Source organism: Sorex fumeus, unplaced genomic scaffold (assembly GCF_029834395.1).
Source record: "Sorex fumeus unplaced genomic scaffold, SorFum_2.1 ptg000044l, whole genome shotgun sequence".
In the NCBI taxonomy this organism is placed as follows: Eukaryota; Metazoa; Chordata; class Mammalia; order Eulipotyphla; family Soricidae; genus Sorex; species Sorex fumeus.
The window spans coordinates 31,046,917-31,073,962 of NW_026606101.1; the positions used below are offsets into that span (position 1 = coordinate 31,046,917).

The 27,046-nt window shown below is 38.4% G+C and overlaps 1 protein-coding gene across 1 annotated transcript in view; it reads left to right on the plus strand.

Annotated features, from left to right (window-relative positions):
* The first annotated feature begins 9,745 nt into the window (after nt 1-9,745).
* The window catches only part of SPTLC3 (serine palmitoyltransferase long chain base subunit 3), a 168,182-nt gene continuing 150,881 nt past the window's right edge, over nt 9,746-27,046 (plus strand). The window contains exon 1 of the mRNA XM_056121968.1: nt 9,746-9,862. Within this exon, the coding sequence (XP_055977943.1) occupies nt 9,746-9,862 (117 nt within the window). The remainder of the gene's footprint in view (nt 9,863-27,046) is intronic.

Below are 27,046 nucleotides of genomic sequence, written 5' to 3' on the forward strand. Positions count from 1 at the left end.
GGACATTTTATCTATTGACTCCAATAGTTAATTGCTTGAAGGTTGTTTCAGATATATCTACACTTACCTGTACATATGACCATACTGCACTAATAGTGTATATGTGATGGCCAAAGAATCTGTGCAGATAGAGGTAGCAGCTGGGACCACTAAGGGAAGGAAAATACATATAAATGAGACCCTGATAGTATTCGTAGGTGCAATCAACTTCAGAAGTTCTTTGGGAATAAATATATAACACTCCTCAGTTTCCAAATTACAATAGCATGCAAAGCTTAAGATGCGAAAAATAAATATGACCCTTATTAAAAGCAACTTCCTCTCATAGAAAACACCAGAGATTTTCAGCTACATTTTTTATTGATACATAGTGGATGGATGTAGCTCCATCGACTCCCATGAGAAGGGGCGGGGTTGAAATCGCGCCTCTGACATGGGACACACTAGGCCCAGGGGTGCCCCTGGACCACCAGCTCACAGCAATCTCCTCTGTGCTCACGCGCAGGTGGAACTGAAGCGGATCTCCAGGTTCGCGGGGACTTTATGGCCAGACCGCATCTGGAGGTGCCAGCTCACCTGCCCAGAGTGACTAAGCCTGGCGACCCGGGATGAGTCCAAACTGAAAGGGACACCCCCCACCCCAAGGACATCTCCACAGTCTCAATGGGCAGAAATAGCCCACTTGCCTTCCTGCCACACCTTATGGTCTCAAGGATTACTCCCGGCTTAGTGCTCAGGGAGCATTTTTGGCGGATCTCAAGAGCCTGAAGCGGTGCTGGAGATCATAACTGTGGTTCATCATGTGCAAGGTTTGGAGGCCATACCTGGCAGTGCTCAGGGATTACTCTGATTTACCACTCACGGATTGCTCCTGGTGGGCTCAGGGGCCATATGGGGTGGCAGATATTGAACCAGAAACAGTGAATCCCAGAGGCACCAAAGCACCAGAGATCTCTCCGGAACCCATACTGAGCCAATTTCACCGGGGCACCCCAGATGGAGCTGGTACAGTCTCCCCACTTACTCCAGATGGAATCCTGGTGACCAAGAGCTTCATAAGCAAGGCCCAGGTATGTGGGTTCCAGGACTAAAATCTCCAAGCCAGAAACGGCTGTCCCTTCCTGGCTCTCTGCCCTGTCCACCACCTGGCTATCATACCTAGAAGCTTCCACCAGGCACACAAATAGCGCTGGTCCAGAGATTCCCAATTGAATCTCCAAATGGATTAGTGCCATACAGAGATGACTCTGGCACCCAACCAGTTACAATGTAAGCTTCTAGAACTCTCATGATATTCAAAATAACAATGGAAAATAAATTATTTAATGTCTGCTCCTGGCAGGGAGGCTTGAATGATGGTGGGAAAATTCAGGTGAAGCACAATGCCCAATAAGTAGAGAGAGAGTATTGGGGAAATTTTCTGCCATAGAAGCAGGGTGAAGGCTGAGATGGTGGCGGGGGGTGGGGGGATACTGGGGACATTGGTGGTGGAAAATGTACATTGGTGGGGGAATGGGTGTTCCATCATTGGATGGCTGAACGTCAAATGTGAAAGCATTGTAACTATCTCACAATGATTCAATGACATAAAACAAACAAACAAACAAAAAATACATAGTGGATGTTAGGTTGCAGTATTTTATATTTCCCTTTCTCTTTCTCTCTTTGGGGGCTATCACACAATAGGCCACTATAGGGGGAGTAAGTGAAGGTGCATAGCTTCACTGTACTGCGCTTCCTTGTCTTGCTCACTTACTATGTAAAGCACCTTTTTTCAATCGTTTTGACATGTGTGGTTTAGCACCTTTTCTGCATGACAGTCAAAGGAGCAGACCAGTGGCTTTCAGACTTTCTACACCTGTTGACCGGCAGAGGTCCATGGATCAGTGGTTGAAGACCACTGGTGTAAGATATCCACTATTACTCTGCAACAATGAAGCCTCAAATGCTGTCCTGGATATTCTGTGACATCAACTCACCAAACACACTAGTAAGCTACCTGATATGTGTGGACCAGTCCTTCAGTGCCACCAGTACCTTTTCTATGCTATTATTAATTACTTCCTTGATTTCATAGCAGTCTACCTCTCCACAGCAAATGCTACTCAAATATCTTAATTTCTTCCCATTGGCTTGGGGGCCAAAATAAATCAAAATCATAAATTTCCCAAGGCCACTGGTTTCATTCTATCACCTACATTATCAGTTTTACATTTACCAGCTGTAATTTGGAGAAATTTCTAAATTTGTCTCCTCCCCTAAAATTACTTGGTCTTTTCTTACATATTTTCTCATATGAATCTTCCATTTATACTTTCATTCTGCTGCTTATACCTGAAACACCACCAATACTATGCTACAATTTATATGTCAATGTCAGTTCCGATTCTGACTCTATTGTGTGGTTTCTACCATAAGACTAAATTAGGTTCTGCCTCCTCTATGTTCCTTAACTCTTCATTCTTCTCTAACACTGAGTTCCAGCTCTCTGCAAGTCCCTCCTACCCACAGTTCTTTGAGGGAAGGGACTGTGTCAAATTTGTCTTTGCTTCTTTTCTTTTTTTTTAATTGAATCACCATTAAATAGACTATCACAAAGCTGTTCATTATTGAATTCTAGTCATACAGTGTTCCAATACCCATCCCTCCATCTGTGTACCTTTGCCACCACCAATGTCCCCAGTTTTCATCCCACCCACATCTCTCCCACCTGCCTCTCCTGTAGGCACCTTCCTTCTTTCTTCTGTTAAGCCCTGCATGTATCCAAGACTAAATGCAGCTTTTGATCTCTTTCAAAATTTATTTATGGGTCTCTGAATCACATCTGGTAGAAGAGCTTACATGGTGGCACTAGAGTTGGTTCGTGGGGGGTGACTGCTAGTGCTTCCAGGAGTACAGGGAAGTGGAGGGAGGTATCCCATCTCAATTCTGAGACAGCCTGGAGATTTCAGTCCCAAAACCTGCATACCTGAAGTTTCAGTAGGTAATATTTTGGTGAGGTCCATCCTGAGGCAATGGAGTCTGCCCAGGGACACGGAGGTAATTTTGGATTATTGGAGCAAGTGGCTGCTGGGGACTCTGTTTGGGCAGGCACCAGGGTGACCCACCCTTCTCCAATCTACCCCACTCTGTTTAATCTTGCATGGCTCTGAGATTAACTGCCAGTTTTGATCTCTTTTGAGATTTATTTATGTGTCTCTGAAGCAAAACCCATAAATTAACTTGGATGGTTGAGACAGAAGTTGTTTGTGGGTGTGGCTCCCAAATATCTAATATTTTGTGGTTTAATTTTTTGAGAAACCTGGTTCTGAGTTGTTGGAGTCAGACTAGAGACACAGCGGTTATTTGGGGGTATCAGGAAGAGTAAATGGGTCCTAGATGAGGAAGCCTGATGGCATCGTGCTCTCTGGGCCCAATGGCAACAGCAACAGCGACTCTGGCAGGGACAGGACTAGGGATGCTACTGATCATGGTTTGGGAACACTGGGTGGGCTGTAGCTACCAGTCCAGCAGAGCTTCACCAGGGGGAACATGACCCCATTCTGGGTTTCTAGACAACTGGCACTCAGGGAGGTTTTTCTCCATGATATGCTGCAGGCGGTGCGCTGGTCCAGGGAAGAAATAACATCTGAGTTCCAGGAACATTGGTTTTTTTTAGTCTTGGTGCAGCTTCTGGACCGAGAATGAGAGCCTGGTATACCACAGGATTCTGGGGTCACCCAGCCACCCAAGCCAGTTGCTCATAGCAGGAACCTGGAGCCTCACAGCAGTTCCAGGAACCAGGATGGTTTTTCAAGGTGCCTTTCTTCATGAATTGACACTTCATTCATTCCCAAGAAATTACTGGGAGTTCCTGTGTCATCGTGCTCCACGGTTCAGAGTTTGAGAGACACCTGCGACCACATCATCACTATCTTAACTCCCACTCAGCCTGTGTCTGTTTCTTAAAACAATAAAGATGATACATTGTCACATACCATTATTAATTTAAAATTTCTATGATTGAACTATATCTGATAGATTCATTTTAAGAGTTTAATGCATTTTTTCAAAATAGTTTTTTTACTAGAAACTTTCCTCAGAGTAGGATGAATGGGTTTTCACATGTTATCCATTTTATTTCAGCTATTAAAGAAATAATAAAGTAAAATTTTCTCAAGAACTCCTTAGTAATTTGGTAATGGAAAATAAAAATTAAATGTAATTATAACAAGTTTTATTTAGTTGTATGTTTAATTCAGCCCGGCCGAGCCGGGTTCAATTCCTCTTGGAGAGCCTGGCAAGCCTCCAAGAGTATCTCACCCACACGGTAAAGCCTGGCAAGCTACCCGTGATGTATTCAATATGCCAAACACAGTAACAACAAGTCTCAAAATGGAGATGTTGCTGGGCCCGCTGGGACAAATTGATGACTAATGGGAGGACAGTGCTACAGTATGTTTAATTGTAGCACTGCACTGTAGCACTATCCTCCTGTTGTTCATCGATTTGCTTGAGTGGACACCAGTAATGTCTCACAACAAATTGTGAGACTTGTTACTGTTTTTGGCAAACACTTCACGGGTAGTTTGCCAGGCTTTGCCATGTGGGCAAGATACTCTCGGTAGCTTGCCGGGCTCTCCGAGAGGGGTGGGAGAATCAAACCTGGGTCGGCTGCTAGCAAGACAAATGCTCTACCCACTGTGCTATCGCTCCAGCCCATGTTTAATTGTATTTCATTGTTATTTTAAACTGCAATAAAATATAGTCATAATAAAACATTAAGACCAATTATCGTAATGATTCCATTTTTGCTCGATTTGCTCGAGCGGGCCCAGTAACGTCTCCATTGGAGACTTTGTTGTTACTGTGTCTGGCATATCGAATACTCTCGGATTCCATTTTTAATCTAAATTTTTACCTAAATGTAGTATTGATAAAGTCTAGTTGAGTGTATTCACAGAGACGAACTCCGTGATTCTGCAAGCGCCACTAGGAGTGATCCCTGAGTACAGAGCAAGGAGTAATGTCTGAGTACAACAAGGTATACTCTTGAAACAAAACAAAAATACCATATTAATTTGATTATAAAACTTTTGCCCTATTCTGTACACTGAATTTACATGATGTGATAAAAGAAGAAACTTGTTTTTGTAGCATGGGTAATAAGTGAAAGCAAAGTTATTTAAGTGACCTTTGGAGTTACTTCGGGATGTCACTGACTATGCAACAGGACAATTATGTGGGGGAAAAAAGTGGAATACACTGAGATGTTGTAAAATGACTTAAGAGTTTTGAAAACTAATTTTTGAAAAATATTTCTGGGAAAAAAATGTGATGCTGAAATATTAGTGGCATGGAATTACAGAATTTGTCCCCCAAACAGGAAATTAGAAGCCTAACTATATGTGGACAGATAGATAGTGTAGGGGTTAGGCACTTCCCTTGCACACAGTCAACCCATGTTCCATCTGCCCCACCCCAAATGGTTTCCAGAGCAATGCCAAAAGTGAGCCCTAAACCAGAAGTAAGCTCTGAACACTTTTAGATGTAACCCCAAAACCCAAAAAGGAAAATGGAAAGAAAACCAGCAGACTGGACTCGGGGATCCCTGTTGACGTGATGAACAAATGTGGCGGGGGCAGAGGAGTCAGCAAATTTCTAGATCTCTGGACCAACTCTCTTATGTTCCATGGCCTTGAGTTCCTTATATCCATACTTGTTCATTTTATTTTAATAGTACTGTGATGCACCTTAAACTTGCCAAGAAGGGTGAACTTATTTCTTTTTTTTTCTTTTTTTTCTATTATTGGCAATATTTTATTGTATTTTTAATTTTTTTATTTTTTTTAATTTTTATTAATGAGACACCTTGAGGTACAGTTGTAGACTTACAAATTTTTGTGCTTGGGTTTCAATTATACAATGATCAAATACCCATCCCTCCACCAGTGCCCATTTCCCACCACCACGGATCCCATTAGCACTTATTTCTTAAAGTTCATTGATAGTATCATTAATCTCGGACTATTGCAATGAATAGGGAAATGCTAAAGTTAACAAAGTCTGTCCAAACAAACAAACAAACAAACACTGTCCTCCCATTGTTCATCGATTTGCTCGAGCGGGCCCAGTAACATCTCCATTGTGAGACTTCTTGTTACTGTGTTTGGCATATTGAATGCTCTCGGTATCTTGCTAGGCTCTCTGAGAGGGGCGGAGGAATTGAACATGGCTCAGCCAGGCTGGCTGCGCACAAGGCAAACGTCCTACCATTGTGCTATCACTCCAAGTACTAAAAATTACCTTCAAGTTTAGGAATGATCTATATGAGCAAATTAAAAATCTGTAATATTTGAGATACTGTCAGAAATGCCAAGAGCAATAGCACAGCGGGTAGGGACTTCCACGTGGCCAACCCAGGTTTGATTCCTCCACTCCTCTCGGAGAGCCCGGCAAGCTACCAAGAGAATCTTGCCCTCATGGCAAAGCCTGGCAAACTACCCGTGGAGTATTCGATATGCCAAACACAGTAACAACAAAGTCTCACAATGGAGATGTTACTGGGCCCTCTCGAGCAAATCGATGAACAATGGGAGGACAGTGACAGTGACCTAATAGTAACTCATTTATAGACAATTTGGACTATAGGCAAAAACTTGATTTACCAGTTTAATTTATTTAAATTTATTGAGCTTATATGACTCATTTTTGTTCTTGGCAAGATTTTGCTTATTAAAGTTAGTTGTTCCCAACGTAGCTATTAGAAGTGCTTAAGGTAAAAGAAAGTAGAGTTGAATGTTTTACTGTTTAAAGGCATTTTATTAACTTTTATGCTTAAAGGCAGTACACTAGCTAAGTTTATAAGTAGTAGTGATTTTTCAGGACAATTGAGCCTATTCAAATTTTGTCTATCACATTTTAGTAATACAACTATTAAAAAGTAATCGTTCTAATCTCCTACAGAAATTATAACAAGATTTATAGATTAAACTTAACTCCACTTTAAATTTGTAATTTAATATGCAAATATCAACTTAAAGTACAATTATATAAATTGCTATTGTTAGGCGCATAAATTCCCTAGGGAAACAAAGAAACTCATGCTTGCAGGAAATACTTTTTTATTAAAAAAATCAGGTACCCTTTTCTCCCACAAATACTCTGGTTTAAGAAGCTCATTCCCAAATGTCAGGCATAGGGGGGTCATGGTCTATCCTGAAAGTTTTTGGTTTAATTTACTAAACATTGTATCACTCATAGCCAGAGTTCAGATGTACATAGAAAGAGGAAAACTGTCCTTAAGGACCTAATAATCTCTCAAACTTAACCTTTTCACCATCACACTGGGGGATTTGGATTTCTGCATATGAATTTTGGGATAGTTCATTTAGATTGTAGCAATTCTTTCATAGCAATTCATAGCAATTCATAGCAATTCATGTCTTTTAGTTCAAAACTTTTCACTCAGATATATTCCACATTTACCAATTGACATGATAAAGCAGTAAACACTCATATCTGTCTTATCTAATGCTTTATGGCCGGTGTAGTAAGACGATTTTATGGACACAGCAATCCACATATTCCAATATGGCTAATGAAGTACAACATTTTATGAGTGAAAGCATGTGGCATGTTTGCTGAAATTCGATGTGAATCTTTGCCAACTAAGATTCAAAAAAGAGAAGTATTTCAAGTATAGTTTGAAATATATGGTTACTGTCATCCTGTGAAAAGAAAAATTGAAAGAGGAGCAAGAAAAAAATGAAGAAGAAAAATTTCAAAAAAAGAAAGGAAAAGAGGAGTGTTAGAAACACCTAATGTTCAGAATTTAGTTTTTTTTTAACAAAATGCTTACTCCAAAAGTAATTTTATTCAACTCAATGGAGTTAAGTCAAAATAACACTGTGTCCTCAGTTTATCTCACTAAGTAAGCAAGATAATTACACAACAGTCATTAGCTCCCATCCTCCCTTTGCTTCTCAACTCTCTTTCATGTAAATCTAGAAGAAAATAAATCAACATAGGTTTAGCTCTTCACTCCCAGTTCACCAGTTATGGAGATTAAAACCCAGTGAAAAGTGATTTAGGCTCCATAGACAAATATTGGTAAAAATACAACGAAAACTTTAAACTTTAGCTACAAAGAAATGACACTCTTGGTACTAACACTGTCCTATAAGTTAGTTGGCCCAAGACATTCTCTTATTCCTTCAGCTCTTCCCATCTTTTTTCTTTGTGTGTGTGTTTTTTTTTCTCACTGACCCAAACTACGGGTCTTTTTTTAAAAAAAAAAAAATTTATTTATTTTATTTTGTGCCACACCCAGCAGTGCTCTGGTGTTACTCCTGGCGGCTCTTCACTCAGTAATTACTTCTGGCAGTACACAGAAGACCTTCTGGGATGCTGGGAACTGAACCCAGGTCAGCTGCATGCCAGGAAATCACCCTACCCACTGTACTATCACTCTGGCCTCCGGAGTTCTATTTGAAGTGCCTCCAGTCAAAGAGGTCTCCATTTAGTTGTGCATGTGGGGTAGGATTGGTAGCATTCAACAGACTATAAATGATTGACAGGGGCCAACAAACCATATCACTACCTTACGCTGATAATGATAGGGGAAAACAGAACGCTGATGACTGGTGCATTGAGAGCATAAGAGTTAATGAGTAAGCCAGACATGTTCAGAATTGGGCCACTGCTGTTACCATCTGCCTCACAATCCCTGTTAATTAGAGATCCAAAAGTCAGAGTTTTGTTTTCCTGCTACCTCATCAGAGAGAACAACATGCCATACGTTTCTCATCTTCTAGAAGAAGAAACTGAGGAAAAAAGGGGCACATGGCTCCCTGAGATCATGTGATAATGTATGTGATAATGTATGTAATAATGGAAAGAAACCAAATACTCTTTCTCAGATTTCTGTTCTACTGGCATTCTTGATGCATTAGAACCTCTCATTAAAGTACTGACTTTAATATCAGTTGGGTTCTGAACTCTCTTTACCCCTATTTCTGCACTAAAGTATATGTCACATATAATTTATTATTTTCACCAATATTAAGTGTTCAGATCAGTAACTTTAAGAACACTCACATTATTATCAACCATCATCATCAAAACATTTCCCTTGTTCCTCAGCTGAAATTTGTTTCCCAGTAAACAGTAACTTCCCATTATTTCCTCCCTATGACCAAGTCCTGGAAATCACTTCTGAATTTTTTTTCAGCAAAAAGACATGTTGCTTTTGAGTAGGTAATACACATCCCCTCCCCAAGTTTAGTAAGATCAAAAAAGATTGAAAGCAGATACATGTCAATTTAGAGTCAACTGTACTTACAGGACTCTGTGTACTGGATATGTGTGTGTGTGTGGTGTGTGTGTGTCTTTAAATGATTCTCCACCTCCCAGCCCGCCTCCTCACAGTTTGCCACTGGGTTTGCAGTCTTCAGGTTTTCTCAGTTTGTGCAAGAAGCCAGCATGAGCAATCTCCTTTATAAATGCCAAAGCAGGTTTGTTGCGGTGGAGTTCACAGTCTGAGTTAAGGAATGTAAAGGTTGCCAGTGTAAAGGTAACAGTTTGGTTTTGGTTTAGAAGATCTGTCCAAAAGATAGGCTGTTACGCTTCTTCTGGAAAAGCCTGATTGGTAGGATTCCTATAAGGGCTCAGCCCAAAGCTGATCCCATCCCCTCACCAACTTCAGCACTAAAGCTTGCCAACAACCTCTGGAGGAAAATTTGCTGGGTTCCATCATTTCATACAAATGGCTCATCCTGGAGGCGGTGATGTTTGCAATGGGAATCTTTATAATCACAAGAAACAGAGTGTCAGCTCGAAAAGTGGAAACTGCACAAAGAATGGGATAGTGAAAGACGCCCAGGTAAGAGGCAAACTGGTCCCCCTGCCCTGAATGATTGGAACATTTCAATATCTCCTTGCAATGCTGTTTTAGGTGTTTTTAAACTAAAAACGCCCTGCTTATGAAGTGTTTTATGTGGTTTAATTCTGCAACTAATTGAAATAGTCACCAAAAAGTGTTTTTTTAGGTATGAGTAAAGAGAGAGAATTTTCTCACCTTATAAGACAGGACACAACATAAACTCAAGATCTTTAAACTTCCTGAACTATTCAGATACCTACCAGATGTCTGTTTCCTTGTAAGAATTTTAATGGTGGGAAGTGAGGGGTGGGGGTGAAGAGGGAAGACATGAGAGAGGGGGCAAAGTAGTGTAGATTCAAATTTTTAAACTAAACTTTAATCCATCAAGAAATCACAGCATGCTACATTCATCATGCTTCAGAAGAAAAAGAGGAAGTGAAAGTAAATGTTGCTGGAATTGTGTGGCAGGCAGGGCATTTTCCCCGGAGTACATGAGAAATGCCTCTGGTTGAAAGATGGATTCTTTTTGGTGTTTAATGTGCATTGTCATAAGTCAGTTTGATTTGGGGCTAGAGCCCTTCTTTGAAATTTTACATCACAGGAATTCTTTTCCAAGACACTTCGGAAAGTGTAGCTTATTGTTACTTTTTGCAAGCAGGAACCAAACAGACTTGTTAATTCTTTCACCTTTGGTATTTAAGTTTTTCCTCCTTTGGCTGCTGCTGCCACAGAATGTCTGACAGAAATTTACTGAGGAGGAAAAAGAACTCATGCTTATTTGAATAGGGAGCTTAAGTTTTGGAGGTACTGGTAAAAAAAAAAAAACCAAGAAGGCAATTTCCCCTTTTTCCAAACCAGGATGCCATAGCCAAGTTTTCTGAGCTGCAAGGTGAGCTCACCTGTTGGAGGAACAAATTAGCATAGCCAAACAGGTAGCTCAACTGTTGGGAAATAAGAAGCTGGGCAGGGAACCCATGTTGTCCTCCTTTACTCATCCATCCTTGGAGAACCAACATCTGCCTAGAGGAAAGGTCAGATTGTTCTAAGATCACAGGACAGGATGAGCTGGCTGAGAGCCAGTCTACTCTCAGGACATTACATGTTTTCACCTGGAGTAGGTAGATGCCTCAAGACCCTGAATTGTGTGGTGCCCCCAAATGCCTAGCCAGATAAGTGTCGTAAGTGAGGGACATTTGAGAAAAGAAATGGCATAATCGCAAGGTTTTCCTGGGTGCTGTGAGTTTTATCTCTAGTGATTTAGATTGTGCTCATGGGTTATCTCTGGTTCAATGGAGCTTATCCTCATAGAATACTCTATTATGCCATTAAGAAACATAAACAAAGTTCATCTACTGTGACAGGAGAAAATAAGAATGGTTAGGAGTTAGACACCACTGCTATCATTTACACTATGCACTCAAGCCAGTTGAAAAGCTAGAAAACATGAAGATAAGTATTGTGCATATATTCATAAGAAAACTAAAGTTCTATGTTATAAAAGATATCAGAAAAAACAGTTGATTTTTAAAAATAAGTTAAACTTGTAATTAAATTGAAAGCTCCATTTAAGGTAGCATCAGAAACATGAGGAACTTGAGAATAGCAGTAAAAATATGTGAGGTAGAAATGAAGTTGAAGATAATACTAAAATGCTATGGAGAGACATAGAAGTTAACTAAATTAAAGATGGAAAGATGGAATAAAATATAATATCCATGGATGGGAAGCCTAAAGGTGAAAAATGTTGATTCTACCTAAATCATTCCATAAATTTTATGTGAACCCTGTCAACAAAATTATTTCAATTTTTTCTAGAAATGAAATTGAAATTAAAAGTAAAAGTAAGAAAAATGAATAAATAACACAAAAATAATAATAAGCAACTGACACTGAAATAAAGAAATCAAGCGTTATTTACATTAGCGTGTAAGCACTGATAAATTTTTAACTTATAAGAATATTGGAAAATATACTTTAAAATATTTGCAAACAATAAGAAAAACTATCATATAATAAATCATGAATCATAAAAAAGTAAAAATTTGACTCTATAAAAAATGAACATTTATTTATGTTGAAAAAGATAAAGAAAAGAAACACATATCATAAAACACAGAATGGTAAATTACAGACCAGGAAAATGTTTTTAATATATATTGTGAAATGCAAGTTCTTTGTTAAAGAAGAAATTTTACAAATGAATACAAAATTATCTAAAACCAAAGAGAAAAAAAAAGGCACAAGACATGAAGGACATTATTGGAAATACAAAAAGTAAGTAAAGGAAAGAGAAAGTAAGGGAGGGAAGTAAAGACAAGAAAGGAAAATAATATTATAGAATCAGGTTCAATTAGATGGCAAATAAAAGTCTGCTTTCTCGGGTTGTATTATAAAGTACAAAATCAAGATGAAACTTAATTGAAGTAATGTTTGTTTTTTTCAATAGCAATACAAAAGTTTGGAGTCAGAGTGATAATACAGTGGGTTGGGTGTTAGCCTTGTTTCGGCCAATCTGGGTTCAATACCCAGCATCCTATATGGTCCCTAGATCACTGCCAGGTGTGATTCCTGAGTTCAGAGTTAGGAATAACCCCTTAGTATTGCCAAATATAACCCCAAAAAGTCAATAAAAACCCAATATAAAGGTTCATTAATAACATTTTAGGAGCTGCTAAGTGTTATTTCTTTTTCTATGTATGGAAATTGTTTTGCTTGATCTTTATAATATCACAGCTAAATGATTATGATTAGTTATGTTTATGAGGATAAATGGGCTGGAGCGATAGCACAGCGGGTAGGGTATTTGCCTTGCACGGGGAGAACATGGCCGACCGGAGTTTGATTCCTCTGCCCCTCTCGGAGAGTCCAGCAAGCTACTGAGAGTATCTCGCCCCCATGGCAAAGCCCGGCAAGCTACCCATGACATATTCAATATGCCAAACACAGTAACAAGTCTCACGATATTACTGGGCCCGCTAGAGCAAATCGATGAACAATGGGAGGACAGTGACAGTGATGAGGATAAATAAATTGAAGACCTTACCCAGTGTCATGTCATGCAGTCAGAAGAAAAAGTGAATATATATTATATATATATTTATATATAATATACAATATTATATATAAATGTATATTATATATATATATATGTCCTGGACCTTGTGGTATCATCTGTTCTCCATTAAAAGAAGCCTACAAACCAGTATTTATGCAGGCGCTGGAGCAATAGCACAGCGGGTAGGGCATTTGCCTTGCACGCAGCAGACCTGAGTTCGATTCCCAGCATCCCATATGGTCCCCTGAGCACCGCCAGGGGTGATTCCTGAGTGCAGAACCAGGAGTAACCCCTTTGTATCGTCGGGTGTGACCCAAAAAGCAAAAAAAAAAACAGTATTTATAAATTAAACAATATACACAATGGAAGACTGATCAACTATAAAATTGGTGAAAATTTGTCTTTTTCAACAACATGGATAGACCTTGAGTGAATCATGCTAATTATAATAAGTGATATGGAGAAAAGCAAACATCCTACGATTTTATTCATATATGAGATTAAAAGGTAGAGCAAAAATGTAAACGGAGAGCCTGATTGTTTGTTTCCAGACTGGGAAACATGGAGGGTGAGATAAATAAGGAAAGTCAGTTTTATGGTGATAAATAGAAACTACACTTCTGGTGATGATCATGAAGTAGCATATACAGATGTCATATATTGAGTTATATATATGAAACTTGTGTTATAAACCAATGTTACTTTCATAAACATGAAAGTTCATAAACAACTAGAATGTTGCTGAAGTCATCAAAGGCAGACAAATAAGGGATTTTTATCCTTTTATTGAAAACACACATTAAAAAATTAAAAAATCAAAAACTCCTAAAATATGTTGGTTTATTGTAAAAGAAAGATAGTAAGGTAACCAAGAAAATTATAATTATGGTGATCTCTAACAAGTATTGAGGCATTCTAAGTGCCAGGCAATCTAAGTGCTTTGCATTTGTTTCAAAACATACCTACCAGATAGATACTATTATTATTGGATCCATTTTAAAGATGTGGTAACAGGAAAACTCAGGTAACATAATTAAAGTCAACAGCTGATAAGTTCCAAAACCACATTTGGAAACCAATTCCAAGTTCTTGAACTCTTGGTCTTATTCCTTAGCCCACAGTGACTCTACGCTTAAGACATTGGCTTGAGTGTGCTTCCTACCTGCTTCCACAGAGAAGTAGAAAATGAAGCCAGGTTTAAAGGACAAAGTCAGAGTGAATTTAAAGTGTTGTGGGGAGTTTTGCTTGATTCTTTCTTTCTTTTCTTTCTTTCCTTGTTTCTTTTTTCTCTTTCCTTTCCCTTCCTTCCTTCCTTCCTTCCTTCCTTCCTTCCTTCCTTCCTTCCCCTTTCTTTCTTCCTTCCCCTTTCTTTCTTTCTTTCTTTCTTTCTTTCTTTCTTTCTTTCTTTCTTTCTTTCTTTCTTTCTTTCTTTTTTTCTCTCTCTTTCCTTCCTTCCTTCTTTCCTTTCTTACTTCCTCCTTTCTCTCTCTCTCTCTCTCTCTCTCTCTCTCTCTCTCTCTCTCTCTCTCTCTCTCTCTCTCTCTCTCTCTCATTCTCTCCTGGCTCTGTATTCAGAATTCCCACCTTGAGATTCCTGGGAGATCATACAGAAAGCCAGGAATCAGACCTGAGTCAGTCATGTACAAGTTAAGCACTCTGGCCACTGTATTGGCCCTGATTCTTCTTAACAAAAATTTAGTATTAGTTTTTATTAAGTAATTTATTATCAATATCAGTACAAGAAATACTAAACTAAAAAAATTTTTTTAAAAAAACTAATCTATCACATACAAGGACTTTCACTGTGCCACATGGTTGACTCATGAACCAACTATATCAATGAACTAGCCATCCACACCCAAAGCCCCATTCTTCAGTTGAAGAAAGCTCTGTTCAGCCCCGTGTTGATTCTGAGTCATATAAACTAAGACTGAACACCGGATGAATTTCTAGAGATAAAGTCTAGAAGATTTCATCAATCCTAGAAGTAATACGTGGCTACTCTGAATAGGTAACTCACTTGGAACAGCATTTCCTGGTAATAAGGTAGCTTCTTAGATATGTGATATGACAGATGAAGGAGAACTAAAACTTTTTTCAGATATTTCTCATTGAAGGCAAAATTCTATTCCACCCTTCTTACAATTTGAACTGTACCTCCACACTTTTTTTGACTAATAGAATGTAACCACCTGGAAATTGGGAGACAAATTCAAAAAGTATTTGAAATGCTTCCTCTCAGAACACTCAGCACCAAGACACCAGGGTTGGAGGAAGCCCACACAGTCCAAGTAGAAAATACCAAATACCTTTGCTGTACTGAGATCCAGCACCAATTTGCAAACTTGAAGAATTAAGCTATCCTAGAAGCAGTATCCTTTAGCCTCAGGGTCTATCAACTCAAATGCATAATTCCTGAAGAGAAGTTATCCCTTGACCAAGCTGTAGATTGCTAAGCAAATAATTTTTGTTTTAGATGTAGTGGTGAGGTATGAAGCAACAAATGTAAATAACACATGTGTTTTTTAATCTCTTAAAAAGTTATTTTGTAATCTAATTTTATAATCATTTTAGCATTGACATTTTTCTTTTTGTTTGTCTTGGGATCACACCCTGAGGAAACCGTGGGCTATACCCTTTCAGTGCTTGGAGGTTGCTCCTAGCATCAATCAGAGTAGTGCTGGGAAGCTAAAGAAGCTCCTGAATGCAAACTTCATCCATTTAATTATCTCCCTGAGAACATTTGCGTTTTGAAAGATTGTGGGGGTGTTGCAATTGTTTGTTCACTTTTTTGTTTTAGTTTCCAAACTTTGTTAAAGATGTCTTTCTGTAGAATGAGCTTTATTAGAGAGGATTGTTTTATGCTTCAGTTTATAGATTGTATGCTTAAAATGGGTATTGACTTGCATAGTCAAATTAAATGAATTTTAATATCAGAAATGGAAGCTTAGTTGTTTAAATGCTGACAAATCTGGCTTATAATTAATTTTCTGGAGTTTTAAAATTGATGTATAATATGTAAAATAATGTAAATCAGAAGAGTATGTATATTCAGAGATAGATGTTTCATTAATTAAAAGAATGCATGTTTTTAGTTATTTAATATATGTTAACTAGAAATTAATTTTATCTCCTTGGAAGCACTGATAGAGATGGATCAAAGTCATCCCAATAATTTTAAAAGAATCAATACCATTTCTAAATACATAATTTTTGTCTTAAATATTGTAAGTTTTGTCACAATTTATCTGAACTGAACTGGTATATTTTTCCTGAGATTCTAAACTATACTGGCTAAAAGTTCACATAAAAAGTTCCTTCTGCCACACAATAGGAAGAAAGATCTTATGCAGGTAACTCAAAATTTAGATTAAACCTTTTAATTTAAATATTACAAAAATAAAATTAAAAACTGTAAACATAGCTCAGAGAGGTATTCAAAATTGTTCTCCACAATTGCCTTTATCTATGACAATGACACCTGAATTCTTTTCCACCCAGGAATTTTGTCACCTTTATTATCTTTCAGTTATAAAGGAGGTAGGGATTGCAAATATCTTAGAAGAAGACTGATAAGCCTATGTGACAATAGAAAATGAAAGGAAAAGGTTTATCTGAAGAAATTTACTGTTGCCATTGGAGAAAACAGATCCTATGACAAGAAAAATGTATGTAAGGATTTTCAAAAAAAACTAAAAAATCCAAACATGGTGAGGAAGAGAAGTAGAAGACCCACATAGTTTTGAAATGTTTGCTTTTAATCTTTAAAGTTTCAAGCAGTGTGTTTCAATAAAACACTGCTATCAATTACAAATCAATAACTCTGAACTATAGATAGCCAGGATAAGAAAAATATTAATTCATGTGTAGAATGGTATTTTCACATATTCTTTTAGAAAGAAGGGCTCAGACATTTGACACCTCTTAATTTAGACTACTTCAAGTTATTTAAAATAACCATATTAGTTGATCTGCATCTTCATTTTGCCAAGTTATTAGGCCAACACAATGTGAAAGTATGTAGAACAATTATAGCTGATCATATATAGTATTAGATTCTCCTAATTAATCAGATTCTCCTGATTTTAAGTGTGAGGCTCCAAGTTCTCAAACTACTAGAACTAAAACTATTTTATTGGACAAATCTCATCTTTCAGGTTTCATGAGAAGTAATATGTAATCTGTTTGTTGCATAAAGCTGAGGATGAGTCTCGGGAGAAGCACCTGAGAGCCTTGTGTGTACTGTGGGGGGCTTTCATGAGCTCCCTCTTATACCCAGCTGTCTGTGCTCTCCTTCTTGTAGCTCCCACTAAACTTCAATCAGCGAAATCATGCAAAAGCTCCGTAAACCCACAGATTTGTCAGGAGCTTTAGTTGACCACTCCCTTCCTCCTGCAATGCCATCTCACTTTCCACTGCCTGCCCCTAATCTGCCCATTCACAAGCACCTCGCCCCAGATCTTGCTCCTCCAAGACTTTCACTCATCACTCCAGCCTCTAGTATCACTGCCCCTCACCAGAGCTATACTCAATTATCATCCCACAGAGCACAACAGTTTTGGTCTGTGTAATTATGAATATGGATTCTCCCAGACCTCTTGGAGGTAAGAAACTTGACATTTGTTCAATTACAAGTCATGATCTCTGGTTTGACCTCACCGACCAACACTGATGAGAAACACAAAACTCGACACTAATTGTGATGTCTCTTCATTTTTGAGATTCCTACAGTGACCATGAAGGAATGTCTTCCATGCACCTCACCACTGCTGACTGATTCTCACACATGACTTTGGCCATGGGAACCCAAGTTGGCTGCCATGCTGAGCCCAGAGCAACCACCTAGCAAAGACTTGTTGATCCGCTGATAGACAGTCCACATACCCAAACTTTCTCAAGTTTCCAGGGTGTTAATCTCTATTCTATAATATATTTAGTAAGTAAGATCTACTCTCAAAACCTAACCCCTCCAAAACAGAAAATCAACTTCTATAAAAAATATAGGCTGAAGGGTTTATAAAATTATTCAACAAAGAGAGAAAAACAATATGACCCAAAGTAATTCAGACCACTGCTCACCTTACCTGCTCCATAATTCATTTTCACAAAAATTATATCATAAATTTATATTCTATAACATGATCATATTGATTTTGTAATAAAACTGCTTTTATCATTTTCCTAAAACCTTGAATAACACTGGACTCAACTGGAGAAGGGTGATATTAAAGCAGATAGGACACTAGCCTTGCATGCAGCAGATCAGAGTTTGATCCCAACACAACATATGATCCCCAAGCCCCATCAGGACTTATCCTGAGGACAGATCCAGGAGTAAGCCCTGAGCAACATCGGGTGTTACCAAGCCTCCCACCCCCAACAAAGGTTGAAGTCAAGGATATAGAAGGTATTTGTGTGTATGACATTTTCTACCCCAACACCTATCAGAACTTCCCAGTGAACCACTTAAGGAAGAGTAGTAGAAGGAAGACCACTAGCGTCAATGTTAGATCATAATGGGTTGCAGATTTCAATTCTGTCATAGTCTAATAGCTGTGCTACCCTTTGTTCATAGCTTTAGTTGTCTGAACCATACTTCCCTGGGCAATGATAATTAAATGATACAGTTAGTATACATTGGTTTCCATTAGTTATCAGACATACATTAGTTACACCAAAAATTGTAGCTATTATCTATCAGAATTGGGCTGGAGTGATTTCACAGTAAGTAGGGCATTTGCCTTGCACGTGGCCAACCTGGGTTCAATTTCTCCATCCCTTTCAGAGAGCCTGGCAAGCTACTGAGAGTATCCTGTCCACATCGTAGAACCTGGCAAGCTACCCATGGCATATTCAATATGCCAAAAACAGTAACAACAAGTCTCACTTCATGTCCCTGGAGCGAGCAGACGCCACTGGGCTACACTAGCACCCAACAGGGACAAATAGAGACGTTACTGGTGCTTGCTCAAGCAAATCTATCAGAGTTAGCCTGCAGCCACTTCTTTCTCATGAATTGCTATTATAATGTTCAGTTATTCAGTTTGTCAATTGTTTAGTATGATGTAGAGCATATACTGTGTACTCAGTAAATTATTGTTTTAAACTCTAATATTTCTGCATCCTACAGTATCTTCTTAAATTTTATTGTTTTCATTTGACCTGGCAGCAGTATTTGATGCAAGAAATCACTTCCTCCTCCTTTTTGTTTTTTGGAAGGGAGGAAATTACGCCTGATGGTACTCAAGTATTATTCTTGACTTTACACACAAGAACCATTTATGGTGGGCCCAGAGCAACATAAATAATGCCAGGAATAAAACCCAGGATGGTCACAAACAAATCAAGTGCCTTAACCACTGTACTATCTCTTTGGCTCCATGGATATATTTTAAAATCTCCAAACCCTGCTTCTTTGAATACTGTCCTCCTTTCTATCATCACCAGTAATATTGTTCTCAACACAGCAGACTTCAAAGTATAAATCCTCTTGTTATTTAATTTCTTGGTTCCCCAATCTTGTTAAGAATAGAGTTCCTACTCATTGTACTATAAAAATAAAATAATTAGACAATTTAGTATTAACAGGTAGCTAAATGCACTAAGTATGGTATCAGACAACATGCTTTAAACAAGTGGAATTTCTTAAAGCAAATGAAAATAGAAATTAAATATTATTAATTCAACTAAGAATTCCTAATACCTCTTAGTAGGAGATGAAATTTTCCTTGATTAAAAAGAAAATAAATACTTCATAAGTATATAAGCCTGTCATCTGGTTTTAATAAAGCCTTAAATTCTTAGGGCTGAATGACCAAGAACAAGTCAGTCGAATCTATTTTTCTATCAGTGATCCTTTATGTGAAATAATATTTAAATTTTCATATAACAAGTTTTTTATATTATACTACATACCAAGGACTTTATGTAAAATGACTTATTTGGTACTTAATTGGGAATATAATACTCTTTCAGGCCAATCCCAATGATGGAGCCTGCTGAGTGCTCCACCTGGTACTGCAGTACTTGTGAAGAGCTATTTAGGGGCCATAAGTCTGCAACAAGTGGTTTTCAGTGGACTATGTGGAATCAGGGATACAACTAAGGCTTAGCGCATGCCAGATAGAAGATCTGGCCATTAAGCCATATTCCTGGGCCCAATCTTCTCATTGTTTAGATGTGTCAAGTGATTCAATTAAAGTTAGGTAAAATTTTCTTTAGACTAAACCTTGAGTAATTAAAACAAGCTGGCCTTAGGTTCTGTGCTTTTATCTCTAGGGGGAAACCAAAACTATTTTTATTTTATTGTGTATATATTAAATTTTCTGGAGTTGTAAAATTTACCAAATTCTTAGATTCCACAACAATTGTTTGTTGCGTTTGTTTTTATCTGTTTGTTTTTATCTGGAACCCATTGTTCCATCTATAAATACATTTATGTATTTCAAAGAAAGTTTAGAGAAGTAAAGACCATGGTCTATGCAAAGACTACTACCAATAGCCCAAGGGAATTTTTCATAAGTGTGAGCTGCTCAATGTTGACCCTTGTCTTATTTCTACCCTTAGTTTCTTTTTGGCTAAATAGTGCTAGAAAATGATAGAGAACATATATTGTACTGCCTTTTGATACTGCCTCTAACACAAATCAATCAAACAAATCACAAATCATCCTGTTATTTGTCGATTGCCTTGAGCAGGCCCCAGTAACATCTCCTTCATCCTAGCCCTGAGACTATATTCAAGGCTCTTTAGGAGAATAAGACCCATCATTGTTACTGGTATTTGGCATGGCATATTGGGTACGCCACGGGGAGTTTGCCAGACTCTGCCGTGTGAGCAGGCTACATTCGGTAGCCTGCCAGTTTGTCCAAAGTAGGAACGAGATAATAAGATGTCATAATAAGATGTCGCGCGGCCTCATTCGCGGCCGCACGGTTCTGGGAGCTAATTTTTATAGTCTCTGAGTCTTGGCCACTGATGGGATTACACGGCGCCAGGGGGCCAGGTGGTGGGTGTGACCCCCGCCTACTGGAATTTGGAGGATCTGGGTGGAGGATGCTCGGCCCCAATCCGAGTAGGCTTGGAGATCTCGGCCCCAGAACCCGCGTGACTTTGTCCCTCTGCCAGTACCTTCATGTGTGCGGAGAGTGGTCTCAGCATGGTGGTGTCTGGTCCTGGAGGTCTTCGGCTGCCGGAGCCCTGGTCGGGGTGGGGAGGAAAGCTCAACCCGCTCCCCTCCAACGGGCCCCGGTGAGGACAGCCAGGCGCGGGGGCAGGAGACTGCACTGTTCTCTTCCTTTTTGACTGCCTCTAACACATGTAACAAAAATCCTTGAGTAAGAGACCAGCATGCCAACAAGTCTCTAAATGAAAACAAACTTATAATGATATGAAAATATTAAGGTTATGTATAAAGGTGGAGCAGTTATGAAATCAAGATGAGAGTAGCAGATCCTGTTGGTACCATCTCTACCTCCCCTTCCAGTTCCTAATACATCTTTATTCCTAGGGCCAGTTCCTATGTCTTTAGTTGGAGTAGTTTCTCTGATCCGTCTGAAACCCCTAAGGCCCTAGTATGCATCAGGCTAGGTGCCACCAGACACTCAACACCCCCAGGAGAAACCATCATCTATAGACTAATGTAAATAGAAATAGAAATATCCCTCCTTTTTCTCCCCAAGTTGAATGATCCTGAGGCATGCCTTATGCTATTTCTTAGAGAACCACAATCTTAAAAAGCTTGATAACTAACATACTCTTCACTTACTTCCTGCTCATCCCATTTTCATCTCCCTCCTCCATTAGTGCTTTCTGGGATTATCTAAATAAATTATTGCCATTTGAATCCTTTACTCGGGGTCTGCTTATGGGTCACTGTCACTGTCCACCCATTGTTCATCGATTTGCTCGAGCAGGGCCAGTAACGTCCCCATTGTGAGACTGATTGTAACTGATTTTGACATATTGAATATGTCATGGGGAGCTTGCCAGGCTTTGCAGTGCGGGTGAAATACACTTGCTAGCTTGCTTGGCTCTCCAGAGGGGCGGAGGATTGAACAGAGGTCGCCCGGGTCGGCTGTGTGCAAGGCAAATGCCCTACCCACTGTGCTATTGCTCCAGCCCATTTTTGGATTACTGCTTATGGGAACCCCAAAGTTAGGACAGTGATTTATTGATAGGTAGCCGACTCTTTTGCATTAATGATAAATGCAAAAATTAACTTCAGCATCAATAATATCATTTTATCTGGACAATGATATTTATATCCATAATTTCATTAGATTTTCACAGTAATGTGAAATAGATAAAATGAGTGTGACTGATATATTTTAGAAATGAAAAGTCCATGGGTCTTAAAAGGAGTCAGAATGCACATAAATGATGAAGACAGTGTTTTGATCCTAAGTTCCAGGATGACTCAGAGAACTAGCTGGTCAATATTTCTCCAACTGTTATTGGTTCGTACAACTTTATTAACTACTCATAAATATAGGTAGACAATGGGAAAATTTGTAGCCTCTATGTTTTAGTTAATTAATAACAAGATCAAAAAATTTTTCTCTGGCTTATTATATTATGAATAACTACTTTAGGAGGGGCTGTACTGATAGCACAGTGGGTAGGGCATTTGCCTTGTACGTGGTCAACCCGAGTTTGATTCCCAGCATCCCATATGGTCCCTCAAGCACCTTCAGGGGTAATTCCCTAGTGCACGAGCCAGTAACATTTCCTGTGCATCGCAGATTGTGAACCAAGAAGAAAAAATTAATAATAAAAAATAAATAAAAACACTACTTTAGGAGTCTCAGTAGCACTGTAGCACTGTCCTCCCTTGTTCATTCATTTGCTCAAGCAGGCACCAGTAATATCTCCATTGTGAGACTTGTTACTGTTTTTGGTATATCAAATACACCACAGGGAGCTTGCTAGGCTCTGCTGTGTGGGCAGGATACTCTTGGTAGCTTGCTGGGCTCTCCGAGAGGGATGGAGGAATCGAACCCGGGTTGGCTGTGTGCAAGGCAAATGCCCTACCCGCTCGAGTCTCAGTAATTTTTTAATCTATGAGATTCCCAGAATTTTAATTTATAACTTTCTACATTATATTTTCATAGTTGGGAAGTAAAGCAATTTTGCTTCTCATTTCAGCTAATACAATTTCAAATAAACCCTTTAAAAGTTATTTATATGATTTTTCCCTCATTTGGCATTCTTATGTAATGTAAGCAGATTATATAGCAAGTATATTGCTCAGAATCACCTGCTCTGAACCTTTTATCAACCTCAGTTCCATTTCAAACACATGAGATAGACACTTTCTTCCTAACCCAGTAAAGTAACGTGAGTCAATTTAGGTTTGGGTTACTTTGCTAAGTTTGTCCAAGACAATCAAGTTGATGACACAGTAGAGACTTTGGGTTCTTGCAACATGTTAGGTTTCCTACTCACTTATTCTGATTGTTAGTCCTAAAGATTCTAGGCTTTAAATCTTTTCAAACACTTGTCTAATGATGGCAAACTGATATCAGATCTCAGAGAATCATGCTATCTCATTTTCTGAATCTTAGTGACACATTTCTCAATAGGCAGGTGAGACTCAAAAAGGAGCCATCATTTTCCCACTGTCTCAAAATTGCCAGTCCAGGCCAAGACACACCTCTGTCCATTGTCAGTATCTAGCCCTTCTATGCTATATTGCCTTTCACATTATAGAACCAAAAACGAAATCCTTAAGATGTCTGACACTCTTTTTGAACATCTTTACAAATGATTGTGGAACATGGAAAAATGGTATAATACATATAGCTCCTGAGTTGTTTAATTCTTTTATAAAAGGGGCCGGCATTTTTGCTAAGGGACCATGTTTCCCTTTAATTCCCTCTCAGAAACACCACAGTGAGTGCTTATAGGCAGAAACAAATAGAAGTATTCAATCTGGTAGACTGAGAAATTAAGTCAAAGTCTGAAATAAAAAGTTATAAAAGGTTTTTTGTTCATTCTAATACCAGTGTTTATGTTAATGATATCACTTATAGCTTGTAAATATAAATTACTTTGGGCTCAGAAATTATTATGGTTTAAGATGCCTGGGTCTGGGTCAGAGAGAAAGAATAGAGTAGGTAGAGTCATTACTAGCCTTAAAAGGTGAACCAAGAGGTTCATGATATACTCGACATGCATGGGTTAATGGAGAGAGAAAGATAAAAACAGATACAAGAAGAATAGGCAAAGGAAATCATAGAGCCTAATCTGAATAAACAAGGAAAGAACAACTGAATCATGGACACATTTCTCTGTTTCTGGGTAGGAAGACTTCTTGTTTTTTTTTTTTTTCACATTGCTAAGACCGGGCATTGTTTGGTCTAGTTTTACAAGATAGAAAGTTTAACTGGGGTCCAGGCTTAGAAGTTTAGCTCATTGAGGTGTCATAAAATAGATTTTATTTTATTTAAGGCTAAAAAACATGTACAATCTGAATTCAGTCCACTGAGTTTAGTCAAATGACTGTAACACATTTTGTGCACTCTCAGGAGCCACACCCTCATTCTTAGTCACCTATGAGTCAACTGGCTGCCTGGCATAGTAATGAAATCCACAGAGCACACCTCACCATAATGTCAAAGCACACCTCAGTTGTTAGTTTCTCCCCTCTCCGTTTAGAAGTTTCACTTTATGTTTTATTAGCACGTTAGAAACCTCAGCATCAATTGACTGTTTGTTGCATTGAATCATCTTCTAACATGGATACTGGAGAAACTTTAAAGTTACCAATCTCATAATCATGAATCACTGTGCATCATTGAACTTAGGGTCTCTCAGATAGCAGTTCTCCACACAATCTACCAAGGCCCATTTTGAAAACATGGGTCTGATCTCATTTTTAAGCCAAAGGTTTGTTAAAATCTGACCAAGGTTCAGAGCAATATAGTACAATGGGTAGGGCCTGCCTTGTGCACAGCCAACCAGGGTTTGATCCCTGGTGTACCATATGGTCCTCTGAGCCCCACATTGTTACCTAGGAATGATCCCTGAGTGCAAAGTTAATACTAAGCCCTGAACACCACTCAGTGTGGCCCCCAAACCAAAAACAAACAGAAAACAATCTGATCAGATCTGTTTCTGTTAAGAGCAGGGTTGCAAGTCTATATTACTCAACTTGGCTAAACCTCTGCCTATGGTCCCAGACTATCCATTCACTCATTAACATCAAATATTTACGAGATATCTACTACATAATTCTAGGGAAAAAAGAGAAGGAGTTCCCCTTCTGGAATTTAATCGTGACTACCTTTAATCATACCTGCTTCCTATTTATTTGAGCCAGATAAGTGTTGACCCCTGTCACACATTCTTCTTTTTGTATTTTCTCAGGATCTTCCCTGTGTTGTAAATGCTATATCAGATTAACTTCTACTGATTATTCTGATATCATTTTAAACATTTTATTTATTTATTTATTTATTTATTTATGTTTTGTTGAGTCACTGTGAGATACACAGTTACAAAGCTGTTTATGATCAGGTTTCAGTCATACACAGTTCCAATACCTGTCCCTCCACCAGTGTACATTTCCAAACACCAATGACCCTAATTTCTCTCCCTCCCCCCTACCCACATAACCCTGCCTCTATTATTACATAAAATAAACATTTTACTTCATAGGAAGCTGTTTCTCTCTTCTTGAATTAGGTCAAACACTTACACTATCTATTACATAATACATCTTATTCATCATTTCTCACTTTTTAAATACTTATTTGACATCTGTACAGAAATTTTTCTTAGGGGACCAGATAGTAAATAATTTTGGGCTCGGTGGGACATACATTCTCTGCTACAACTCTGCTATTACAGTGTCAGGGTAGTCACAGGTTAAAATGCAAGCAAATGGGTACAGAAGTGTTCCAGTAAAATTACTTACAAAAGTGGACTGTGAGCCAAAGCTAACCCATGCACCACAATTTACAAGTCTCTGGACAGTATAACATCTAGCAGTCATGGAAATGTATGCTCCTGCCTAGTAAAGCAACCACCATTCACATGTTTTTGAATGTGTTATTTAAATGTGGACAGGGTAGTTAATGTTATAAATCTATAAATCAACTTCATTTTGATTGTTCAAGGACTAATAGGTATATGTAGCTGTGACTAACTATGTTAAATATCACATACATTAACCACGTATGTCACGAGGTCAAAGGCTCTGTCCCTCTTGGTCATCACATTGTTACCTAGATCTAGCACAACAATTGGAACAGAGTAGGGTTAATGTGTATCTGTTCAATGAAGAAGTGAACAAACAAACAAAGTGAAGAATGGCATTGAATGTTTTCCTTCCATTTTCAGGCCACACATGTCTGTACTCAGGAATCACTAGGACTCAAGGGATCATATGTATTGCTGTCTCTCTGCCCCCCAGAGCTGTTTCATTTGTGAAATACGATGCAATCTGTCATGTTTTGTAAACCTAACTTCAAATTTTCTTTTGCTTTAATCTGCTGTTGCAGAGTTGAGAAATTCAATTTAAGCCTATCTTTTCCAGCTAAATAACCTTGAGGAAGTTGCTTAATACCCTGCACTTTTTAGAATAATTTTAACCCTTATTTGTTACAGTTATTTGCAACCTACTTCCTAGTTATATCATGAAAACATATAAGGCTATAGTAACAAAATCTCTGAGTACTCCAGAGGTAAGCACTGTCTCCACATGACATATAATAACTGATCAAGAATTCAGTAAATGATAGTTATTTTCAATGATTTATAACCACTGGTACATTTTTTTCTCATTTATCAGAATAACCTAATAAAGCTCCATGTTTCTCAAATGAGCCAGCACATTGCAAAGATCAGCAGAATGCAATCATTGCACAGTAGTAAATGACAGCCACTTTGTTCCAAAGTTGAATTATATCCAATTGACTTTAAAGTCTCCATCCCATATGTTATCCTAGAGAGGATCTTGGAAGCCTATAAATATTTATGCCCTGAATTAATCCTCTAGTTTTAATATGGGGCCATCCTACTAACAGCACATATTTTTATTCCACTGCTCTCTGAAATAAAATGCCCTCCTTACCCTGCTATAATATTCCAATTTAATTATAGTCACTTCTTTATGTCTTGTTTCC